The following is a 22,701-nucleotide window of genomic DNA, read 5'->3' as shown; positions in this document are numbered from 1 at the left end:
TGTACATAGAGCAATGTGTTTACCTAATTACTAATCATCAAACATTTCGTAAAAATACACAGCATACACTAATCGAAAGACACAGATCCTGTGAATACAGACAATATTTCAGATTTTCTAAGTGTCTTACAGCGAAAACACAATAAATCGTTATATTAGCATACCACATATGCAAACGTTACCAGAGCATTGATTCTAGCCAAAGAGAGCGATAACGTAAACATCGCCAAAATATATTAATTTTTTCACTAACCTTCTCAGAATTCTTCCGATGACACTCCTGTAACATCATATTACACAATCCATATACAGTTTGTTCGAAAATGTGCATATTTAGCCACCAAAATCATGGTTAGACAATGACAAAAGTTGCCCAGCTGGTCAGACAATGTCGTGCGCCATATTAGACAGTGATCTAGTCGTATACATAAATACTCATAAACGTGACTAAAAAATATAGGGTGGACAGCGATTGATAGACAATTTAATTCTTAATACAATCGCTGATTTACATTTTTTAAATTATCCTTACTTTTCAATACAGTTTGCGCCAAGCGAAGCTATGTCTAACAAGATGGCGTCATAAGCGATTAACATTTTTCGACAGAAACACGATTTATCATAATAAATTGTTCCTACTTTGAGCTGTTCTTCCATCAGAATCTTGGGCAAAGAATCCTTTCTTGGGTCTAATCGTCTTTTGGTCGAAAGCTGTCCTCTTGCCATGTAGAAATGCCCATTGCGTTCGGCATGAACTGGAACCGTGCCCAGAGATTCACAGTGTCTCAGAAATAAATGTCCCAAAATCGCACTAAACGGATATAAATTGCTATAAAACGGTTTAAATTAGCTACCTTATGATGTTTTTAACTCCTATAACGAGTAGAAACATGACCGGAGAAATATAACTGGCTACACTAATGCTTGGAAAAAGAGCAGGGTCAGTGTCCACCGCGCGCCCGACGCATCTGGAAAAGAGTTCCTACCTACAGGTTTTTTTCATTTATAGTGGCTGTGATTGCGCAATCGACGCCATTCAAAGCGTCATCACGTAAAGGCATCCAGGGGAAGACGTAAGCAGTGTCTGTATGCTCATAGCGTTCACAGTGGCCTTTAAACTGACTCCAGATCAGGGGCCAAAATGTGTGAAATCTGACTCCATGTCAGGGAAATTGCTGTAGAATGAGTTCTGTTCCACTCAGAGACAAAATTTCAACGGCTATAGAAACTAGAGACTGTTTTCTATCCAATAATAATAATAATATGCATATTGTACGAGCAAGAATTGAGTAGGAAGCCGTTTAAAAATTACACGATTTCCAGAAATAGTGACAACAGCACCCCCTAGCCTCAACAGGTTAATCCATGACTGCATAGTGTGTTACTAATGGTTTTCTTTGAGACTGTGGTCCCAGCTCTCTTCAGGTCATTGACCAGGTCCTGCCGTGTAGTTCTGAGCTGATCCCTCACCTTCCTCATGATCATTGATGCCCCACGAGGTGAGATCTTGCATGGAGCCCCAGACAGAGGGTGATTGACCATCATCTTGAACTTCTTCCATTTTCTAATAATTGCGCCAACAGTTGTTGCCTTCTCACCAAGCTGCTTGCCTATTGTCCTGTAGCCCATCCCAGCCTTGTGCAGGTCTACAATTTTATCACTGATGTCCTTACACAGCTCTCTGGTCTTGGCCATTGTGGAAAGGTTGGAGTCTGTTTGATTGAGTGTGTGGACAGGTGTCTTTTATACAGGTAACGAGTTCAAACAGGTGCAGTTAATACAGGTAATGAGTGGGGAACAGGAGGGCTTCTTAACTTCTTATGGCTGCAAGGGGCAGTATTGAGTAGCCAGTTAAATCGTGCCCATTTCAAACGGCCTCGTACTCAATTCTTGCTCGTACAATATGCATATTATTATTACTATTGGATAGAAAACACTCTCTAGTTTCTAAAACCGTTTGAATTATTTCTCTGAGTGAAACAGAACTCATTCTGCAGCACATTTCCTGACCAGGAAGTGGAATGTCAGAAATCGATGCTCTGTTCAACTTCCTGCCTATACATGGGCATGATACGTAAGAGTCTACGTACACTTCATACACCTTCCCCTGGTTGTCAAGATGCGGTGAGAGAAGAAATTTCGTGTTTATCTTGATCTGAGGTGGAATTAAAGCTCTTTGTATGACGTGACCGTCCATTTCCTGTTTCTGGAGCGCGCGGAAGGGGACATGGATTTGCCTTCTGTTTAGCTGTCGTTATGGACGACTAACATCTCCGGTTTAGATTTTATTTGATACATGTGACCATATCATCGTAAAGTATGTTTTTACAAAATAGTTTAATCAGATTATTGAAATTTTTTCGGGAGTTTTGCCGTGTTCCGTTCTCTGACTTTGTTTACGTTGGAGAGATCCGTGCCACTTGGCAAGTGCCCATGCTAAATGAAGAGAGAAATTTGCCATTCCAGATCCAAACAACGACTGTTCTGGACAAAGGACACCTTGTCCAACATTCTGACGGAAGATCACCAAAAGTAAGAAACATTTTATGATGCTATTTCGTGCATGTGAACTGGTCGTGGGCGCCCAAGTGTTTCTGGCTATTGTGGCTATGCTAATATACCGCTACATTTTGTTTTCGCTGTAAAACATTTAATAAATCGGAAATATTGTCTGGAATCACAAGATGCCTGTCTTTCAATTGCTGTACACTATGTATTTTTCAGAAATGTTTTATGATGAGTATTTAGTTATTTGGCGTTGGGGTCTGTAATTTTTCTGTCTGCTTTCGGTGCAATTTCTGACTGTAGCTGCAATGTAAACTATGATTTATACCTGAAATATGCACATTTTTCTAACAAAACATATGCTATACAATAAATATGTTATCAGACTGTCATCTGATGAAGTTGTTTCTTGGTTAGTGGCTATTTATATCTTTATTTGGTCGAATTTGTACTGATGGAGTAAAAAACTGATGGAGTAAAAATAGTGGTGTCTTTTGCTAACGTGGTTAGCTAATAGATTTACATATTGTGTCTTCCCTGTAAAACATTTAAAAAATCGGACATGTTGGCTTGATTCACAAGATGTGTACCTTTTCATCTGGTGTCTTGGACTTGTTAATGTGTGAAAGTTAAATATTTAAAAAAAATATCTTTTGAATTTCACGCCCTGCACTCTGCTGTTGTCATAAGTGTACCGACGTCGGACTTGCACGCCAAACAGGTTAAAGAAAAACTAACAGGTCTGTGAGAGCCGGAATTCTTACTGGTTGGTAGGTGATCAAATTCTTATGTCATGCAATAAAATGCAAATTAATTACTTAATCATACAATGTGATTTTCTGGATTTTTGTTTTAGATTCCGTCTCTCACAGTTGAAGTGTAAAATTACAGATCTCTACATGCTTTGTAAGTAGGAAAACCTGCAAAATCGGCAGTGTATCAAAAAAAATTTTTTTATGTTGCTGACACCCCTCCCCAGAGGTGTCTCATTATTGGGATTCATTGCTGATTCCTACCTGTAGCTCACTATGAGGTGTCTAGTGATAAAGGTTAAGGCAAGGCTTTCGACTCTGTCAATCACCACATTCTTATCGGCAGACTCAACAGCCTTGGTTTCTCAAATGACTGCCTCGCCTGGTTCACCAACTACTTCTCAGACAGAGTTCAGTGTGTCAAATCGGAGGACCTGTTGTCCGGACCTCTGGTAGTCTCTATGGGGGTGCCACAGGGTTCAATTCTCTGGCCGACTCTTTTCTCTGTATATATCAATGATGTCGCTCTTGCTGCGGGTGATTCTCTGATCCACCTCGACGCAGACAACACCATTCTGTATACATCTGGCCCTTCTGTGGACACTGTGTTAACAAACCTCCAAATGAGCTTCAATGTCATACAACTCTCCTTCCGTGGCCTCCATCTGCTCTTAAACGCTAGTAAAACTAAATGCATGCTCTTCAACCGATCGCTGCCCTCATCCGCCCGACTAGCATCACTACTCTGGACGGTTCTGACTTAGAATATGTGGACAACTACAAATACCTAGGTGTCTGGTTAGACTGTAAACTCTCCTTCCAGACTCACATTAAACATCTCCAATCCCAAATTAAATCTAGAATATGCTTCCTATTTCACAACAAAACCTCCTACACTCACGCTGCCAAACATACCCTCGTAAAACTGACTATCCTGCCGATCCTTGACTTTAGCGATGTCATTTACAAAATAGCCTCCAACACTCTACTCAGCGAACTGGATGCAGTCCATCACAGTGTCATCCGTTTTGTCACCAAAGCCCCATATACCACCCACCACTACGACCTGTATGCTCTCGTTGGCTGGTCCTCGCTACATATTCATCGCTAAACCCACTGGCTCCAGGTCATCTATAAGTCTTTGCTAGGTAAAGCTCCGCCTTAACTCAGCTCACTGGTCACCATAGCAACACCCACCCATAGCATGGCCTGTTTATTGCCTTACCTCCTTACTCCATCACACTGTATATAGATTTTTCTATTGTGTTATTGACTGTACTTTTGTTTATCCCATGTGTAACTCTGTGTTGTTTTTTTGTCGCACTGCTTTGATTTTTCTTGGCCAGGTCGCAGTTGTGAATGAGAACTTGTTCTCAACTGGACACCTGGTTAAATAAAGGTGGGGGAAAAATGTAATTAAAAATACATTTAAAAAATCATAACTTTATTGACAACACCCAAATAGATACTGTCATTAACGCGGTTCTTCAATAATTAAACATATTTCTAAATACTGTAGCAAACATTATATTACACAGGACATTCAAACGAGCCTTACAATTATAATCCAAAGTAGTGTGAAATGCACTCCCCTGAGTTTTCCCCCATTCACATTCAGAATACACTGTGAAAAACTAAAATCTTTGCTCACCAGTTTTGCTCCAGACAGATATACTACATCCATAACTGTTGGTTTCCTCATTAGCAGGGAGGAGTTTATACAACCAAATTGCATGTGCATCGCCCTCGTGCCGCAATTTTATTAAACTCAGAAAGGGGCTTATATTGGAGACCAAAAGTCGTCTGGCACAGTGCTTAGTTTCAACAACATGAATAACTTATTTCTAGCCTACAATCATCGATGTTACTACTAAAATATGACTATTCTTGCTCATTTTAAGACAATTGTCAAATAATTTTAACATTCATTACAGACGTCAATTGTTGTACAACATCATGGCTACGCTGTTGGCATCACCTTTTACAGTGGATTTCCACTGTTGTGGGCCTTTAATCATCTGACTTTGTTGTTCACACAGGAGAGATACGGGACTATCGTGGATCCTCTGGGGAGCCTCAACAACCTTATGATGCTGACGAGGCAGAGAAGAGTCTCTCCAGATCAGAAAACCTCAATAAACACTTGCAGAGATCCACAGGGAAGAGAACTCACTGCTGCTCTGACTGTGGGAAGAGATTCACCTCATCAGGCATTAAAATTCATCAAAGGACCCACACAGGAGAGAAACCTTATAGCTGTGATCAATGTGGGAAGAGTTTTACTACATTTGACTCTCTGACAGTACACCAGAAAATACACACAGGAGAGAAATCTTATAGCTGTGTTCAATGTGGGATGAGTTTTACTGCATCTAGCAATCTGACTACACACCAGAGAACACACACAGGAGAGAAACCTTATAGCTGTGATCAATGTGGGAAGAGTTTTGTTACATCTAGCAATCTGACTATACACCAGAGACTACACACAGGAGATAAACCTTATTGCTGTGTTCAATGTGGGAAGAGTTTTACTACTTCTGGCTATCTGACAGTGCACCAGAGAAGACACACAGGAGATAAACCTTATAGCTGTGGTCAATGTGGGAAGAGTTTTTGTCAATCTAGTGAACTGACAGTGCACCAGAGAATACACACAGGAGAGAAACCGTATAGCTGTGATCAATGTGGGAAGAGTTTTACTACATCTGGCTCTCTGACTATACACCAGAGAAAACACACAGGAGAGAAACCTTATAGCTGTGGTCAATGTGGGAAGAGTTTTTGTCAATCTAGTGAACTGACAGTGCACCAGAGAACACACACAGGAGAGAAACCGTATAGCTGTAATCAATGTGGGAAGAGTTTTGTTACATCTAGCTATCTGACAATGCACAAGAGAACACAGTCGCACAAATGATTTTAGCATGAAATTTATTAGTTATGACAAATAAGTGTTGCGTTCCTTTGTTTAGCGACCCCTACATTTAAATGCATTCCAACATCACGTACAACCTGATTTCCCCCCTAATTGATATCAGTGATTTATTGCTACTTGTCAAAACAACGTTTCTGGAAATATGATTATTGTGGCAGATGTTTGTGTAAATAGCACATGTTATGTTTAGGTTTTCAATTTATCCCAAACTGTTTCTGCATATTGGTTATTAATTTGGACATGTTAAAACTGTGTTTTGACATTGAGGCTATCCCACCTAGCAAAATGTAATTGAAAAGTCATTGAAAATAAGACTATGCAATCAAATATTTTTTTCAAACATTTTTTATTATACCATGCCTTACCATTAAGTGAATTATTGACAATACATATAATCAAAGGGGTGTACATTTGGCTTTGGTAATTCATGTTTACAATTCATGTAACTTTTAGTAATCATAATTGTTTATGCAATCAACTGACAATTTTCGGGTATAAATATATTGACATTGTTGCCCTTCTTTTAGAATAGCAGGGTTCATTCTCAGATGTGCCAACCCAAATGTACTAGAGCATGACATTGGGGACTGGGCCCCGATCCAACAACATGCCTATCGAGTGATCCCTGTAAAGAGAGAGAAGCTTCGCAGTGAGGTGGAAAGTTACTACGGATATTGCAGGAGTTTCCTCTTGAAATCAGACATGTCTGTTGTAAGGACAACTTGGTTGCTGATTGTCTCAAGAGTTAAAAAGATTTGTGTTTTGCGTTTAGCCAGTGCGTTGCCATGGATCACAATTTATTTTGACTGCACGTTTTTCCGTATTGGAGATGAGTTTTGTTTGGGCTCATGAAGCATTGTAGTTGATAATGTGAAATGGAAATTGTTTTCTGTTGTCCAACAAAAATATAGGATATATTTTTTCTCTTAAGGTGTTACAGTCTTTGGTTTTTCCATTTATGTTTTGAGGTTGGATTTCAGCACGTATAGCTCATTAGCATGTAGGACGCACTGATTGGTGTCACCTCTTTAGTCAGTATGTGTTACACCTGTGCTGGCTTGTCCATCTCGTTAGTGGGAAGGTGTTTCACCTGAGCTGGTCCAGGTTCTATTTAAGAGTGTCTGGCCCAGTGCTCCAGTTGTCTTGATAGATGTGGAGAGTCAACACCTTTAGTTGCTCCACCTTTTTGGTTTGCTTCCTGTCTATAAGTTTGGTGTGGGTTTTTCTTTTGTTTGCCTCTTCTTGGGCAGATTTAGTGGGTCTCATGGTTGGTGTCTTTTAGGTCCAAGTTGTTGGTACTAGTCAACTTTCAGTGGACACCCCCATAGTGACTTTCAGAGCCCATCCTAAAAAACAAGCTTATATTTTTGGATTGGAAATTTTAATATTTTAATCAATGGCATTTCCTTAGGATGCTCATTAGTCTTTAAGTTGGTATTATTGTTTTTTATCCTCTTATGTTTGTGTACTAAATATTCCTGTTTATTTTCATTGTTTTCTCCTGAGAAGCCATTGTGTTGCATGTCTGAAATGTGCTGTATAAATAAAGCTTGATTTGATTTCAACAAATGAATCCAATGACTGACCAATCAACAGACTGATGGTCCATCTTAGTATGAAAAACAGTATCACTTTTCCAGCCTGCTGAAGGCGTGGTGGAGTGGTAAACACTACCCCCGGCTCTACCAGGGGCTTGAGGTGGTCTCCCACAGCTCTGCTGGTGGAGTGGTAAACACCACCCCCGGCTCTACCAGGGGCTTGAGGTGGTCTCCCACAGCTCTGCTGGTAGAGTGGTAAACACCACCCCCGGCTCTACCAGGGGCTTGAGGTGGTCTCCCACAGCTCTGCTGGTAGAGTGGTAAACACCACCCCCGGCTCTACCAGGGGCTTGAGGTGGTCTCCCACAGCTCTGCTGGTAGAGTGGTAAACACCACCCCCGGCTCTACCAGGGGCTGGAGGTGTTCTCCCACAGCTCTGATGGTGGAGTGGTCATGTTCTGTGGCCTTGCCGTTCCATTTCTTGACTCCCCCTGCAACACAGAAATTAACATATTTAGTCATATTATATAAAACACTCAAAGCAATGGATATGGAGCATCTACAGCCTGTTACACCTGGCACCTAAATGTGACTTCTGTCATCTGATCACTCCAAGCTGCATTAGGTTCAGATCTACCAGGATGGGCCTTTGACATAGTCTGGATGCAGTCAGGCCACTGAATATAAATAAGCAATGTAGAGAGAGTAAATGTAAAGAGATGGGGTGTTTCCAACAGTTATATCTAACTAAATGTTTGTGTTCATAGCTCCAACAGTGCAGTAATATCTAACCAAATACTTGTGTTTCTAGTTCTGACAGTGCAGTAATATCTAACTAAATGCTTGTGTTCATAGCTCCAACAGTGCTGTAGTATCTAACTTAATGCTTGTGTTCCTAGCTCCAACAGTGCAGTAATATCTAAATTAATGCTTGTGTTTCTAGCTCCAACAGTGCAGTAATATCTAACTCAATGCTTGTGTTCCTAGCTCACAACAAATACCTAATACACACAAATCTAAGTAAAGGAATAAGAATATATAAAAATATGGACGAGTGATGTCAGAGGGGCATAGACTAAGATACAGTAGAATAGGATAGAATACAGTATATACATATGAGATGAGTAATGCATAGACTAAGATACAGTAGAATAGGATAGAATACAGTATATACATATGAGATGAGTAATACATAGACTAAGATACAGTAGAATAGGATAGAATACAGTATATACATATGAGATGAGTAATACATAGACTAAGATACAGTAGAATAGGATAGAATACAGTATATACATATGAGATGAGTAATGCATAGACTAAGATACAGTAGAATAGAATAGAATACAGTATATACATATGAGATGAGTAATGCCAGATATGTAAACATGCAGGAGATCCACGAAGGAAAGACAGTGATGGTGCTCAGTGACGTTGTTGTAAATGGTGGGGGAACAACCAATTTCGGCATTTTTAAAATAATTTTACCCCCGTTTTTTCTCCACAATTTCGATATTGGAGGGTAAAATGGTAAAACGTTTGAGTTCATTTTGTCCATTATTACATCATTACATCAAGTGTTCCAATGGTAAAACGTTTGAGTTCATTTTGTCCATTATTACATCATTACATCAACATTGTCCTGGTCACTTTGCCTGCTGTTTATTGCCACGTTGGGATGCAACCTTTGTTTGTTGTCATTATTTAAGCATTTTTTATCATTTTACGCCCGTTTTTTCTCCCCAATGTGGATCTTGTCTCATCGCTGCAACTCCCCAATGTGGATCTTGTCTCATCGCTGCAACTCCCCAATGGGCTCAGGAGGCGAAGGTTGAGTCATGCGTCCTCTGAAACATGACCCGTCAAACCACGCTTCTTAACACCCTCCCGCTTAACCCGGAAGCCAGCTGCACCAATGTGTAGGAGGAAACACCGGGCGACGCTTGGCCAATTGTGTGCCGCCCTATGGAACTCCCAATCACGGCAGGTTGTGGTACAGCCCGGGATCGAACCCGGGTGATGCCTCTAGTGTCGCCTCTAACACTGCCATGCAGTACATTTACATTTACATTTAAGTCATTTAGCAGACGCTCTTATCCAGAGCGACTTACAAATTGGAAAGTTCATACATATTCATCCTGGTCCCCCCGTGGGGAATGAACCCACAACCCTGGCGTTGCAGGCGCCATGCTCTACCAACTGAGCCACACGGGACCAGTACCTTAGATCGCTGTGCCACTCAGGTCTATAGTGACACCTCTAACACTGTGATCTAGTACCTTAGACTGCTGCACCACTCGGGTCTATAGTGACACCTCTAACACTGTGATCTAGTACCTTAGACTGCTGCACCACTCGGGTCTATAGTGACACCTCTAACACTGTGATCTAGTACCTTAGACTGCTGCACCACTCAGGTCTATAGTGACACCTCTAACACTGTGATACAGTACCTTAGACTGCTGCACCACTCGGGTCTATAGTGACACCTCTAACACTGTGATCTAGTACCTTAGACCGCTGCACCACTCGGGTCTATAGTGACACCTCTAACACTGTGATCTAGTACCTTAGACTGCTCCACCACTCGGGTCTATAGCGACGCCTCTAACACTGTGATCTAGTACCTTAGACCGCTGCACCACTAGGGTCTATAGTGACGCCTCTAACACTGTGATCTAGTACCTTAGACCGCTGCACCACTCGGGTCTATAGTGACGCCTCTAACACTGTGATGCAGTACCTTAGACTGCTGCACCACTCGGGTCTATAGTGACACCTCTAACACTGTGATACAGTACATTAGATTGCTGCACCACTCGGGTCTATAGTGACGCCTCTAACACTGTGATCTAGTACCTTAGACTGCTGCACCACTCGGGTCTATAGTGACACCTCTAACACTGTGATACAGTACCTTAGACTGCTGCACCACTCGGGTCTATAGTGACGCCTCTAACACTGTGATCTAGTACCTTAGACTGCTGCACCACTTGGGTCTATAGTGACACCTCTCACACTGTGATCTAGTACCTTAGACCGCTGCACCACTCGGGTCTATAGTGACACCCCTAACACTGTGATCTAGTACCTTAGTCTGCTGCACCACTCTGGTCTATAGTGACACCTCTAACACTGTGATCTAGTACCTTAGACTGCTGCACCACTCTGGTCTATAGTGACACCTCTAACACTGTGATCTAGTACCTTAGACTGCTGCACCACTCTGGTCTATAGTGACGCCTCTAACACTGTGATCTAGTACCTTAGACTGCTGCACCACTCTGGTCTATAGTGACACCTCTAACACTGTGATGCAGTACCTTAGACTGCTGCACCACTCTGGTCTATAGTGACACCTCTAACACTGTGATACAGTACCTTAGACTGCTGCACCACTCGGGTCTATAGTGACACCTCTAGCACTGTGATCTAGTACCTTAGACTGCTGCACCACTCGGGTCTATAGTGACACCTCTAGCACTGTGATACAGTACCTTAGACTGCTGCACCACTCGGGTCTATAGTGACGCCTCTAACACTGTGATACAGTACCTTAGACTGCTGCACCACTCAGGTCTATAGTGACACCTCTAACACTGTGATCTAGTACCTTAGACTGCTGCACCACTCGGGTCTATAGTTACACCTCTAGCACTGTGATCTAGTACCTTAGACTGCTGCACCACTCGGGTCTATAGTGACACCTCTAGCACTGTGATACAGTACCTTAGACTGCTGCACCACTCGGGTCTATAGTTACACCTCTAGCACTGTGATCTAGTACCTTAGACTGCTGCACCACTCGGGTCTATAGTGACACCTCTAGCACTGTGATACAGTACCTTAGACTGCTGCACCACTCGGGTCTATAGTTACACCTCTAGCACTGTGATCTAGTACCTTAGACTGCTGCACCACTCGGGTCTATAGTGACACCTCTAACACTGTGATCTAGTACCTTAGACTGCTGCACCACTCGGGTCTATAGTGACACCTCTAGCACTGTGATACAGTACCTTAGACTGCTGCACCACTCGGGTCTATAGTTACACCTCTAGCACTGTGATCTAGTACCTTAGACTGCTGCACCACTCGGGTCTATAGTGACACCTCTAGCACTGTGATACAGTACCTTAGACTGCTGCACCACTCGGGTCTATAGTGACACCTCTAGCACTGTGATCTAGTACCTTAGACTGCTGCACCACTCGGGTCTATAGTGACACCTCTAACACTGTGATCTAGTACCTTAGACTGCTGCACCACTCGGGTCTATAGTGACACCTCTAACACTGTGATCTAGTACCTTAGATCGCTGCACCACTCGGGTCTATAGTGACACCTCTAACACTGTGATCTAGTACCTTAGATCGCAGGGCCACTCGGGTCTATAGTGATACCTCTAACACTGTGATACAGTACCTTAGACTGCTGCACCACTCGGGTCTATAGTGACGCCTCTAACACTGTGATCTAGTACCTTAGACTGCTGCACCACTCGGGTCTATAGTGACGCCTCTAACACTGTGATCTAGTACCTTAGACCGCTGCACCACTCAGGTCTATAGTGACGCCTCTAACACTGTGATGCAGTACCTTAGACTGCTGCACCACTCGGGTCTATAGTGACACCTCTAACACTGTGATCTAGTACCTTAGACTGCTGCACCACTCTGGTCTATAGTGACACCTCTAACACTGTGATCTAGTACCTTAGACCGCTGCACCACTTGGGTCTATAGTGACACCTCTAACACTGTGATCCAGTACCTTAGACCACTGCACCACTCGGGTCTATAGTGAAGCCTCTAACACTGTGATCTAGTACCTTAGACTGCTGCACCACTCGGGTCTATAGTGACACCTCTAACACTGTGATCTAGTACCTTAGACCGCTGTGCCACTCGGGTCTATAGTGACACCTCTAACACTGTGATCTAGTACCTTAGACTGCTGCACCACTCAGGCATAACCTTTTTTCAACCAATCCTGAAGTTTGTTAAAAGTGGAATTTTGACATTATTACCGTTATATCAACACACTTAACACTCCCAACTATAATTCTCTTTGGCACCGTAGACATCTAGTGACCACTTGATTCCATGTGACATTATTACCATTATATCAACACACTTAACACTCCCAACACCCCCAACTATAATTCTCTTTGGCACCGTAGACATCTAGTGACCACTTGATTCCATGTGACCAAACATTTCTGAGGCTGAGTCTCAAATAGTCGCCTGTTCCTTTTAATAGCCGGGCAATAGCACACATAGCAAATACATTTTGGGTCTAAATTAAAGGAGCTACAATTATAGTTTAATTACATGTTTTAAATAAAATGTCCATAATATCTGCATTAATACGAACGAGCTACAAAAATCTCTGAAACTGGAAACACTTATCTCCCTCACTAGCTTTAAGCACCAGCTGTCAGAGCAGCTCACAGATTACTGCACCTGTACATAGCCCATCTATAATTTAGCCCAAACAACTACCTCTTTCCCTATTGTATTTATTTATTTATTTAGCTCCTTTGCACCCCATTATTTCTATCTCTACTTTGCACATTCTTCCACTGCAAATCTACCATTCCAGTGTTTTACTTGCTATATTGTATTTACTTCGCCACCATGGCCTTTTTTTTGCCTTCACCTCCCTTATCTCACCTCACTTGCTCACATTGTATATAGACATATTTTTCTACTGTATTATTGACTGTATGTTTGTTTTACTCCATGTGTAACTCTGTGTTGTTGTATGTGTCGAACTGCTTTGCTTTATCTTGGCCAGGTCGCAGTTGTAAATGAGAACTTGTTCTCAACTGGCCGACCTGGTTAAATAAAGGTTAAGTTAAAAAAAATATGAATTGTTCATGACGTCCTCCAGTGATTTTAACTTTTCCTGTTAAAGTGATATATAAATACAGTAAAGTATAAACACACTAAAGGGAAACAAATACATGTTTTGAGCAAAATAGTGTTTTTTTAGACAACTGCAAACTAGAAGGAGTGAGTGATGTCATAGTAAGGCCTTCAAGGAGTTGGCTTGATGGGAAGTCGTGATGTCATCCAATAGGAGACTGATCTTCATGTGAATATTCATTATTCTTTTTAAAATCCTTCCTGTTCTGTCAAGTTGGTTGTTGATCATTGCTACAAAGCCATTTTCAAGTCTTTCCATAGACTTTCAAGACGATTTAAGTCCAAACTGTAACTAGGCCACTCAGGAACATTCAATGTCATCTTGGTAAGGTCCTCCAGCGTCGATTTGGCCTTGTGGTTTAGGTTATTGTCCTGTTAGGACAGTTTTTTGTATTCAGATCTCTGAAATGCACTCTACCTACGTAACATTTAGTTTCCTTATATTACGTTGGGAAAACAGTTTTTATGGGCACAGAAATCCTAAATAATTTCAGAGTTTGCAAAATCCAATGGTTCTAACTGAGTCACCTTAACTTTATTGACAACACCCAAGTGGATACTGTCATTAACGCAGTTCTTCAATAATTACACATCATTCTTAATACTGTAGCTGTTTAGTTAGTCACATGTTCAACTATCATCAGCTAATCCAGGAAATCATTTTCTGAATGACAGTCACATGACAAACATCACGACATGCAACAACAATGTTAACAACAGTTATGCCGTGCTCCACGTTGGATCCAACATCCCTAACAAATTGATGTTTATAATGTTATTGTCTGCTTGATTTACTGTAGGGTCTCGTTAGTCTGTTTGGACACAGAGATACTTAGCTCATAATTTGTGGAGAACTGTTCCTTGATGGATAGGCTATTGTACAACACACAGGTGTTCCAGTATGTCTGTAGTTATTGTGGTTCGGTGAAGTTATGGGTCCTACAGTAGGTCTATGTTGTTGTTAGGTGAAGTTATTGGCCAATTTGTTAAACACTTAATGTACAAACCCTCAGTTTCAGGCTGATTGCAAAGCTAGCTAAAGAACATTTTACTGGTTGAAGTGTTTATAAGTATAAAGCAGTTGATTTGCGGCAATAACACAAACATATTAAGCAGGAGATTCAAACGAGCGTTACAGTTATTATCCAAAAGTAATGTGAAATGCACTCATAATCAACCTGTAAATGGAGGCTATTTTTGCTGTCAGCCTATGAGAACTCCCCTGCGTTTTCCCCCACGGTGCTGAATTAGTGAATAGACACAGAACTTAATGTGAGTTTCCTTCAGTAGCACTCCTGATCTTGCGCTGTAATATTCAGAATACATTGTGGAAAACTAAAATCTTTGCTCACCATTTTTGTTCCAGGCAGATATACTACATCCATAACTAGTGGTTTCCTCATTACCAGATATACTACATCCATAACTAGTGGTTTCCTCATTAGCAGATATACTACATCCATAACTAGTGGGTTCCTCATTACCAGATATACTACATCCATAACTAGTGGGTTCCTCATTAGCAGATATACTACATCCATAACTAGTGGTTTCCTCATTACCAGACATACTACATCCATAACTAGTGGTTTCCTCATTACCAGATATACTACATCCATAACTAGTGGTTTCCTCATTACCAGATACACTACATCCATAACTAGTGGTTTCCTCATTACCAGATACACTACATCCATAACTAGTGGTTTCCTCATTACCAGATATACTACATCCATAACTAGTGGTTTCCTCATTAGCAGATATACTACATCCATAACTAGTGGTTTCCTCATTAGCAGATATACTACATCCATAACTAGTGGTTTCCTCATTACCAGATATACTACATCCATAACTAGTGGTTTCCTCATTAGCAGATATACTACATCCATAACTAGTGGTTTCCTCATTAGCAGATATACTACATCCATAACTAGTGGTTTCCTCATTACCAGATATACTACATCCATAACTAGTGGTTTCCTCATTACCAGATACACTACATCCATAACTAGTGGTTTCCTCATTACCAGATATACTACATCCATAACTAGTGGTTTCCTCATTAGCAGATATACTACATCCATAACTAGTGGTTTCCTCATTACCAGATATACTACATCCATAACTAGTGGTTTCCTCATTACCAGATATACTACATTAATAACTAGTGGGTTCCTCATTACCAGATATACTACATCCATAACTAGTGGGTTCCTCATTAGCAGATATATTACATCCATAACTAGTGGGGTCCTCATTAGCAGGGAGGTGTTTCTGCAATCAAATTGCGTGTGCATCGCCCTCGTGCTGCAATTTTAGCAAACACAGAAAGGGGCCTTTTTTGGAGATCAAAGGTCGTCTGGCACACTGCTTAGGTTTGACTGTCTTAAGACAATTGTAAAATAATTTAACAGACCTCTGGGCATCACCTTTTACCTCAAATAAACAGTGGATTTCTGCTGTTGTGGCCCTTTAATCAAATCAAGTTTATTTTATATAGCCCTTCGTACATCAGCTAATATCTCGACGTGCTGTACAGAAACCCAGCCTAAAACCCCAAACAGCAAGCAATGGAGGTGTAGAAGCACGGTGGCTAGGAAAATCTCCCTAGAAAGGCCAAAACCTAGGAAGAAACCTAGAGAGGAACCAGGCTATGAGGGGTTGCCAGTCCTCTTCTGGCTGTGCCGGGTGGAGATTATAACAGAACATGGCCAAGATGTTCAAAATGTTCATAAATGACAAGCATGGTCAAATAATAATCAGGAATAAATGTCAGTTGGCTTTTCATAGCCGATCATTAAGAGTTGAAAGCAGCAGGTCTGGGACAGGTAGGGGTTCCATAACCGCAGGCAGAACAGTTGAAACTGGAAGAGCAGCAAGGCCAGGTGGACTGGTGCAAGGAGTCATCATGCCCGGTAGTCCTGACGCATGGTCCTAGGGCTCAGGTCCTCCGAGAGAGAGAAAGAAAGAGAGAAGGAGAGAATTAGAGAGAGCATACTTAAATTCACACAGGACACTGGATAAGACAGGAGAAGTACTCCAGATATAACCAACTGACCCTAGCCACCCGACACATAAACTACTACAGCATAAATACTGGAGCCTGAGACAGGAGGGGTCAGGAGACAGTGTGGCCCCATCCGATGATACCCCCGGACAGGGCCAAACAGGAAGGATATAACCCCACCCACTTTGCCAAAGCACAGCCCCCGCACCACTAGAGGGATATCTTCAACCACCAACTTACAATCCTGAGACAAGGCCGAGTATAGCCCACAAAGATCTCCACCACAGCACAAACCAAGGGGGGGCGCCAACCTAGACAGGAAGATCACGTCAGTAACTCGACCCACTCAAGTGACGCACCACTCCTAGGGACGGTATGAAAGAGCACCATTAAGCCAGTGACTCAGCCCCTGTAATAGGGTTAGAGGCAGAGAATCCCAGTGGAGAGAGGGGAACCGGCCAGGCAGAGACAGCAAGGGCGGTTCGTTGCTCCAGAGCCTTTCCGTTAACCGTCTGACTTTGTTGTTCACACAGGAGAGAGATGTGACTATCGTGGAATCTCTGGGGAGCCTCAACAGCCTCATGATGCTGACAAGGCAGAGAAGAGTCTCTCCAGATCAGAACTCCTCAAGAAACACCAGCAGAGATCCACAGGGAAGAGAACTCACTGCTGCTCTGACTGTGGGAAATGTTGCAAATCTTCATCAGAACTTAAAATACACCAGAGAACACACACAGGAGAGAAACCTTATATCTATGATCAATGTGGGAAAAGTTTTACTACATCTAGCCATCTGACTGCACACCAGAGAACACACACAGGAGAGAAAACACACACAGGAGAGAAACCACACACAGGAGAGAAACCATATAGCTGTGATCAATGTGGGAAGAGTTTTGCTAAATCTAGCCATCTGACTACACACCGGAGAACACACACAGGAGAGAAACCTTATAGCTGTGATCAATGTGGGAAGAGTTTTTCTACATCTGGCTATCTAACTATACACCAGAGAACACACACAGGAGAGAAACCATATAGCTGTAATCAATGTAGGAAGAGTTTTTCTACATCTAGCTATCTAACTATACACCAGAGAACACACACAGGAGAGAAATCTTATAGCTGTGATCAATGTGGGAAGAGTTTTTCTACTCCTAGCCATCTGACTGCACACCAGAGAACACACACAGGAGAGAAACCTTATAGCTGTGATCAATGTGGGAAGAGTTTTGCTAAATCTAGCCATCTGACTAAACACCAGAGAACACACACAGGAGAGAAACCTTATAGCTGTGATCAATGTGGGAAGAGTTTTTCTTCTTCTAGCTATATAACTATACACCATAGAACACACACAGGAGAGAAACCATATAGCTGTGATCAATGTGGGAAGAGTTTTACTTGGCCAAAAAGCCTGAATATACACAAGCGGACACACACAGGGGAAGAGATACTCTGATAAAAGATCTCTGATTAAACATAAAATACATGAAGGAGTTGTTTCATTTCATCAATGAAATAATGTCACAATGTAGAATGTTTAAACATTTGCCCTATTTGTTCTATTGATTTAAATGAGTTGTGTTACACTTCCCACGTTGGTGACCCACTTGAATCAAAATGCAGCGATCTGTTTTCTACAAGTTGTCCTCTAACCAGGGATGTACACATTACTCCCAGATTGTGTGGTTTTTGAGCTGTTAGTTTTAACAGGACGTGCAACCTCATCTCCCTTCTGTCACACAATTGATTTCAACATGATATCGTTGAGTGATGACAAATAAGTGTTGCGTTCCTTTGTTTTGCAACCCCTAAATTTAAATGCATCACTCCAAAATGTAGCTGACTGTCTTCTGCAGGTTGTCCTCTAACCAGTGAGGTAAAAGATATCTCCCATTTCCATGTGTTTTTTTAGTTGTGTTAGTTTCAACAGCACGTACAACCTGATTTCCCCCCTAATCGATATCAGTGATTTATTGCTACTTGTCAAAACAACAGCGTTTCTGGTGCTTGTGTCCATGGTGAGTTTTCGGATTCTATAAAGAGAATTTTGAGAGAAAAAAATAATACTATTGTGTATTATTATTTAGAAATATTTTTTTTCCTGTCTTCAATTGTTGACAGCCAGTAGACACCATGTTTATATTGAAGGTGAAGCAATGTAGTTGATTATAATGTGAAATGGAAGTTGTTTTCTGTTGGTGGTGAGCAAACTTGTACAACAAAAATATAGGATATATTTGTTGTCTTAAGGGGGAAGGTTTTACAGGCTTTGGTTTTTCCATTTATGTTTTGAGGTTGGACTTTAGCACGTCTAGCTCGTTAGCACATAGGACGCACTGATTGGTGTCACCTCCTTAGTCAGTATGTGTTACACCTGTGCTGGCTTGTCCATCTCGTTAGTCAGTATGTGTTACACCTGTGCTGGTCCAGGTTCTATTTAAGAGTGTCTGGCCCAGTGCTCCAGTTGTCTTAATAGATGTGGAGAGTCAACACCTTTTTTTGGTTTACTTCCTGTCTTTAAGTTGTGTGAGTTTTTCTTTTGTTTGCCTCTTCTTGGGCAGATTTAGTGGGTCTCATGGTGGGTGTCTTTTAGGTCCCAGTTGTTGTTACTAGTCAATTTTCAGTGGACACCCCCATAGTGTCTTTGAGAACCCCTCCTAAAAAACAAGCTTATATTTTGGGTTGGATATTGCATCCGATTAATATTTTAATCAATGGAATTTCCTTAGGGTGCTCATTAGTCTTTCAGTTGTTAGTCTTCTGTTTGTTGTGTACTAAATATGTTTATTTTCATTGTTTTTTCCTGTAAAGCCATTGTGTTGCATTCATGCCTGAAATGTGCTGTATAAATAAAGCTTGATTTGATTTCAACAACAAAATGTTATTTTTATTTCACCTTTATTTAACCAGGTGACCATGATGTCATAATGATAGTTTAACCAGGTAGGCCATGATGTCATAATGATAGTTTAACCAGGTGACCATGATGTCACAATGATAGTTTAACCAGGTGGCCATGATGTCATAATGATAGTTTAACCAGGTAGGCCAGTTGAGAACAAGTTCTCATTTACAACTGCGACCTGGCCAAGATAAAGCAAAGCAGTGTGACACAAACACAGAGTTACACATAAACAAACGTACAGTCAGTAACACAAAATATATATATACAGTGTGTGTAAATGGAGTACGGAGGTAAGGCAATAAATAGACCTTAGTGGCGAAATAACTACAATTTAGCAATTAAATGGATCAAACAGATCAATCCCACATTTCCAGCCTGCTGAAGGCGTGGTGGAGTGGTAAACACCACCCCCGGCTCCTACCAGGGGCTTGAGGTGGTCTCCCACAGCTCTGCTGGTGGAGTGGTAAACACCACCCCCGGCTCCTACCAGGGGCTTGAGGTGGTCTCCCACAGCTCTGCTGGTGGAGTGGTAAACACCACCCCCGGTTCTACCAGGGGCTTGAGGTGGTCTCCCACAGCTCTGCTGGTGGAGTGGTAAACACCACCCCCGGCTCTACCAGGGGCTTGAGGTGGTCTCCCACAGCTCTGCTTATGTCATGTTCTGTGGCCTTGCTATTCCATTCGATATGGAGCATCTATGGCCTCAGTTACACCTGGCACCTAAATGTGACTTCTGTCATCTGATCACTCCAAGCTGCATTAGGTTCAGATCTACCAGGATGGGCCTTTGACAAAGTCAGGCCACCAAATATGCATCAGCAATGTAAAGAGATGGGGTGAATTAGTAGGGAAAAGTACATTTTGCACATGACCTTCATAATATCAAAGAACAAATGTTTGTGCCTGGGGGGAAATAAACTTTCATACAGCCAAAAGGGGTGAGAAATTACACCAATATCAGTGGACAATTTGCACTAATGTAAATAAACATGGATTATGGAACATGTTCTCGTTTGCTGATGTGATGAACCGCTAAGGGAAACACAAATATTTGCCATTTAAACCACGTGTGACCTCTCACCTCTCTGGCTGTAGAAGTGTTCTTCCTAACCAGTCCCTCAACAGCTCTCTGACTGAGCTCCACCCTCACTGGGTCTTCAGAGGAGAGGAAGGCTGAGGAGGGATGGAAGGATGAATGGATCAGTCAGTCAATAAAGTGTAGAGCTGCTGTCTATGCTGTCTGACAAAATCACTATTTTAGTCGTTCATTAAAGTAAATAAGGCTTTATGACTGCTGAATACCAACTATCAAACACTTAGATCATGTATTTTCAGGTAGAGATACATCCTTGGGACGTCCCTAGCCCGTTGAAGTTGACATTTAAAAGGGTTAAGGTAGGGGTTAAGGTTAGGGTTTAGGGTAGGGATGTCCCAAGGATCCCTGATAGCATTGACCATCATGCATTCTTCTGTCTCTTTTATATAGCAGGTGTAAAATAAACAGACAAGACAAGTAGACATGCAGGTCATTATGGTCATTGTAGTTTAAAAAATAGCATCTAATTATACCAATCTGTTTGTGGGGTTGTTAGAGAAGAATGTGATTGTCAGCCCTAACAATCCATTCTAGCACCTCATCAGGCTCTGAAAAAGGCTTCATTGATGACGTGTTCCTTCTATTCCAGGGGACAGCAGAGGAACTTCATCGATTCCACTCCTTCATCAAAACAAGCAGTGAACATCTGAAATTCACCCTCACCTTTGATGCGCATGAAACAAGTTATCTGGACATTTTGATTAAGAGGGAGGGGGGTGGTTTTAGCACAGACCTATACAGGAAGCAGACGGACATGAATTCCCTCTTACGCAGAGACAGCTTCCACCCTACACCCCTAAAAAAACTATTGTAATACTTGAGTAAAGAAAACATTTAAAATGTAAATTTGTAATTTTAATTTTGTAAATTTAAAACAAAAAACCTAACTGTTTGTCCTTGTAGGTAACCAGATCGTGACTACAACTAAGTTACTAAGTCTTTAACCACACTGTGTTGTTACACTGGTGAGTAAAAACTCATGCTTCCTACACTTTAACCTGTTGTCTGAAAATAAAATGTAAATTTTCGTCAACTGCGTCCAGTCAGCAGATGGACTAGATGCCGCTTAGGCTGCCCGTTGTGACTCCGTCAAGAATTCAGCAGAGCAAGTTTGTATGAAGGTCTGGTTATTAAATGGGTACATAGTTCAATAGTAATATCCTCTAAAACGCTCTGGGGACAAACTTTGCTGCCCTGTTTCCAGTTGTCCACATGGCTGGGAGAACCTATTCAAGTAAGTAAATAGATTTTGAAAATGTAAAAACAACGATGTATTATTAGCTAACTAGCTACAGTGCAGGCTAACTCTAATGACCTGCTAAATGAGCTATCTAGACAACTTCACATTCTGTATAGATAGATAGCTAGCTATCTAGCCAACTTCACATTCTGTATAGATAGATAGATAGCTATCTAGCCAACTTCACATTCTGTATAGATAGATAGATAGCTATCTAGCCAACTTCACATTCTGTATAGATAGATAGCTAGCTATCTAGCCAACTTCACATTCTGTATAGATAGATAGCTAGCTATCTAGCCAACTTCACAATCTGTATAGATAGATAGCCAGCTAAGTGAATTAAATATCACCAGCTACTTAACTTCATATTAGCTAGCTATCTATTTATCACTGTAAAAAACAAACTCCAAACGCATTTGTAGGTAGCTAGCTAACAGCCATGGAGGGTGAAAGGATAGCAGCCCCAACTGTCAGTGAGAGAGGAGGCTATTCTGGATAGGGCAGGTACTTTTGTGTAGTTCCTGTCCCTAGAAGTGAGGACGGAGATAATAGTAACATAATATTCAGTGTGGTGTAATTTGACTATAATGAAGTCTGTTTCTTGTGATTTTTTTCTGTCCTCAGATAAAGAGCGCTATGAAAGCCAGTCTACATATGAAGAGGTCCCAATGAAGAGCAGTGGTTCTCAGTCCTGGGGACTCAAAGAGGGGCATGTTTTTGCCTCAGCACTGCACAGCTGATTCAAATGGTCAACTCATCATCAAGCTTCAAGAGGTAT

At 41.6% G+C, this 22,701-nt stretch overlaps 3 protein-coding genes across 2 annotated transcripts in view; 2 read left to right on the top strand and 1 right to left on the bottom strand.

Moving 5' to 3' along the window:
* Window positions 1-19,558, top strand: part of LOC139550409 (zinc finger protein 271-like) — a 57,609-nt gene extending 38,051 nt beyond the window's left edge. The window contains exons 2-3 of the mRNA XM_071361291.1: window positions 5,297-6,160; window positions 17,522-19,558. Of these exons, the coding sequence (XP_071217392.1) occupies window positions 5,297-6,160; window positions 17,522-18,135 (1,478 nt within the window). The 3' untranslated portion in view covers window positions 18,136-19,558. The remainder of the gene's footprint in view (window positions 1-5,296; window positions 6,161-17,521) is intronic.
* Window positions 1-22,701, bottom strand: part of LOC139548377 (zinc finger protein ZFP2-like) — a 372,237-nt gene that overhangs the window by 144,599 nt on the left and 204,937 nt on the right.
* LOC139548823 (zinc finger protein 180-like) overlaps window positions 1-22,701 on the top strand; it is a 223,334-nt gene that overhangs the window by 133,595 nt on the left and 67,038 nt on the right. The window lies entirely within an intron of this gene.

Source organism: Salvelinus alpinus, chromosome 2 (assembly GCF_045679555.1).
Source record: "Salvelinus alpinus chromosome 2, SLU_Salpinus.1, whole genome shotgun sequence".
Taxonomy (NCBI): domain Eukaryota; kingdom Metazoa; phylum Chordata; class Actinopteri; order Salmoniformes; family Salmonidae; genus Salvelinus; species Salvelinus alpinus.
The sequence above is the reverse complement of the archived record's forward strand: the minus strand, read 5'-3'. Positions and strand labels throughout refer to the sequence as shown.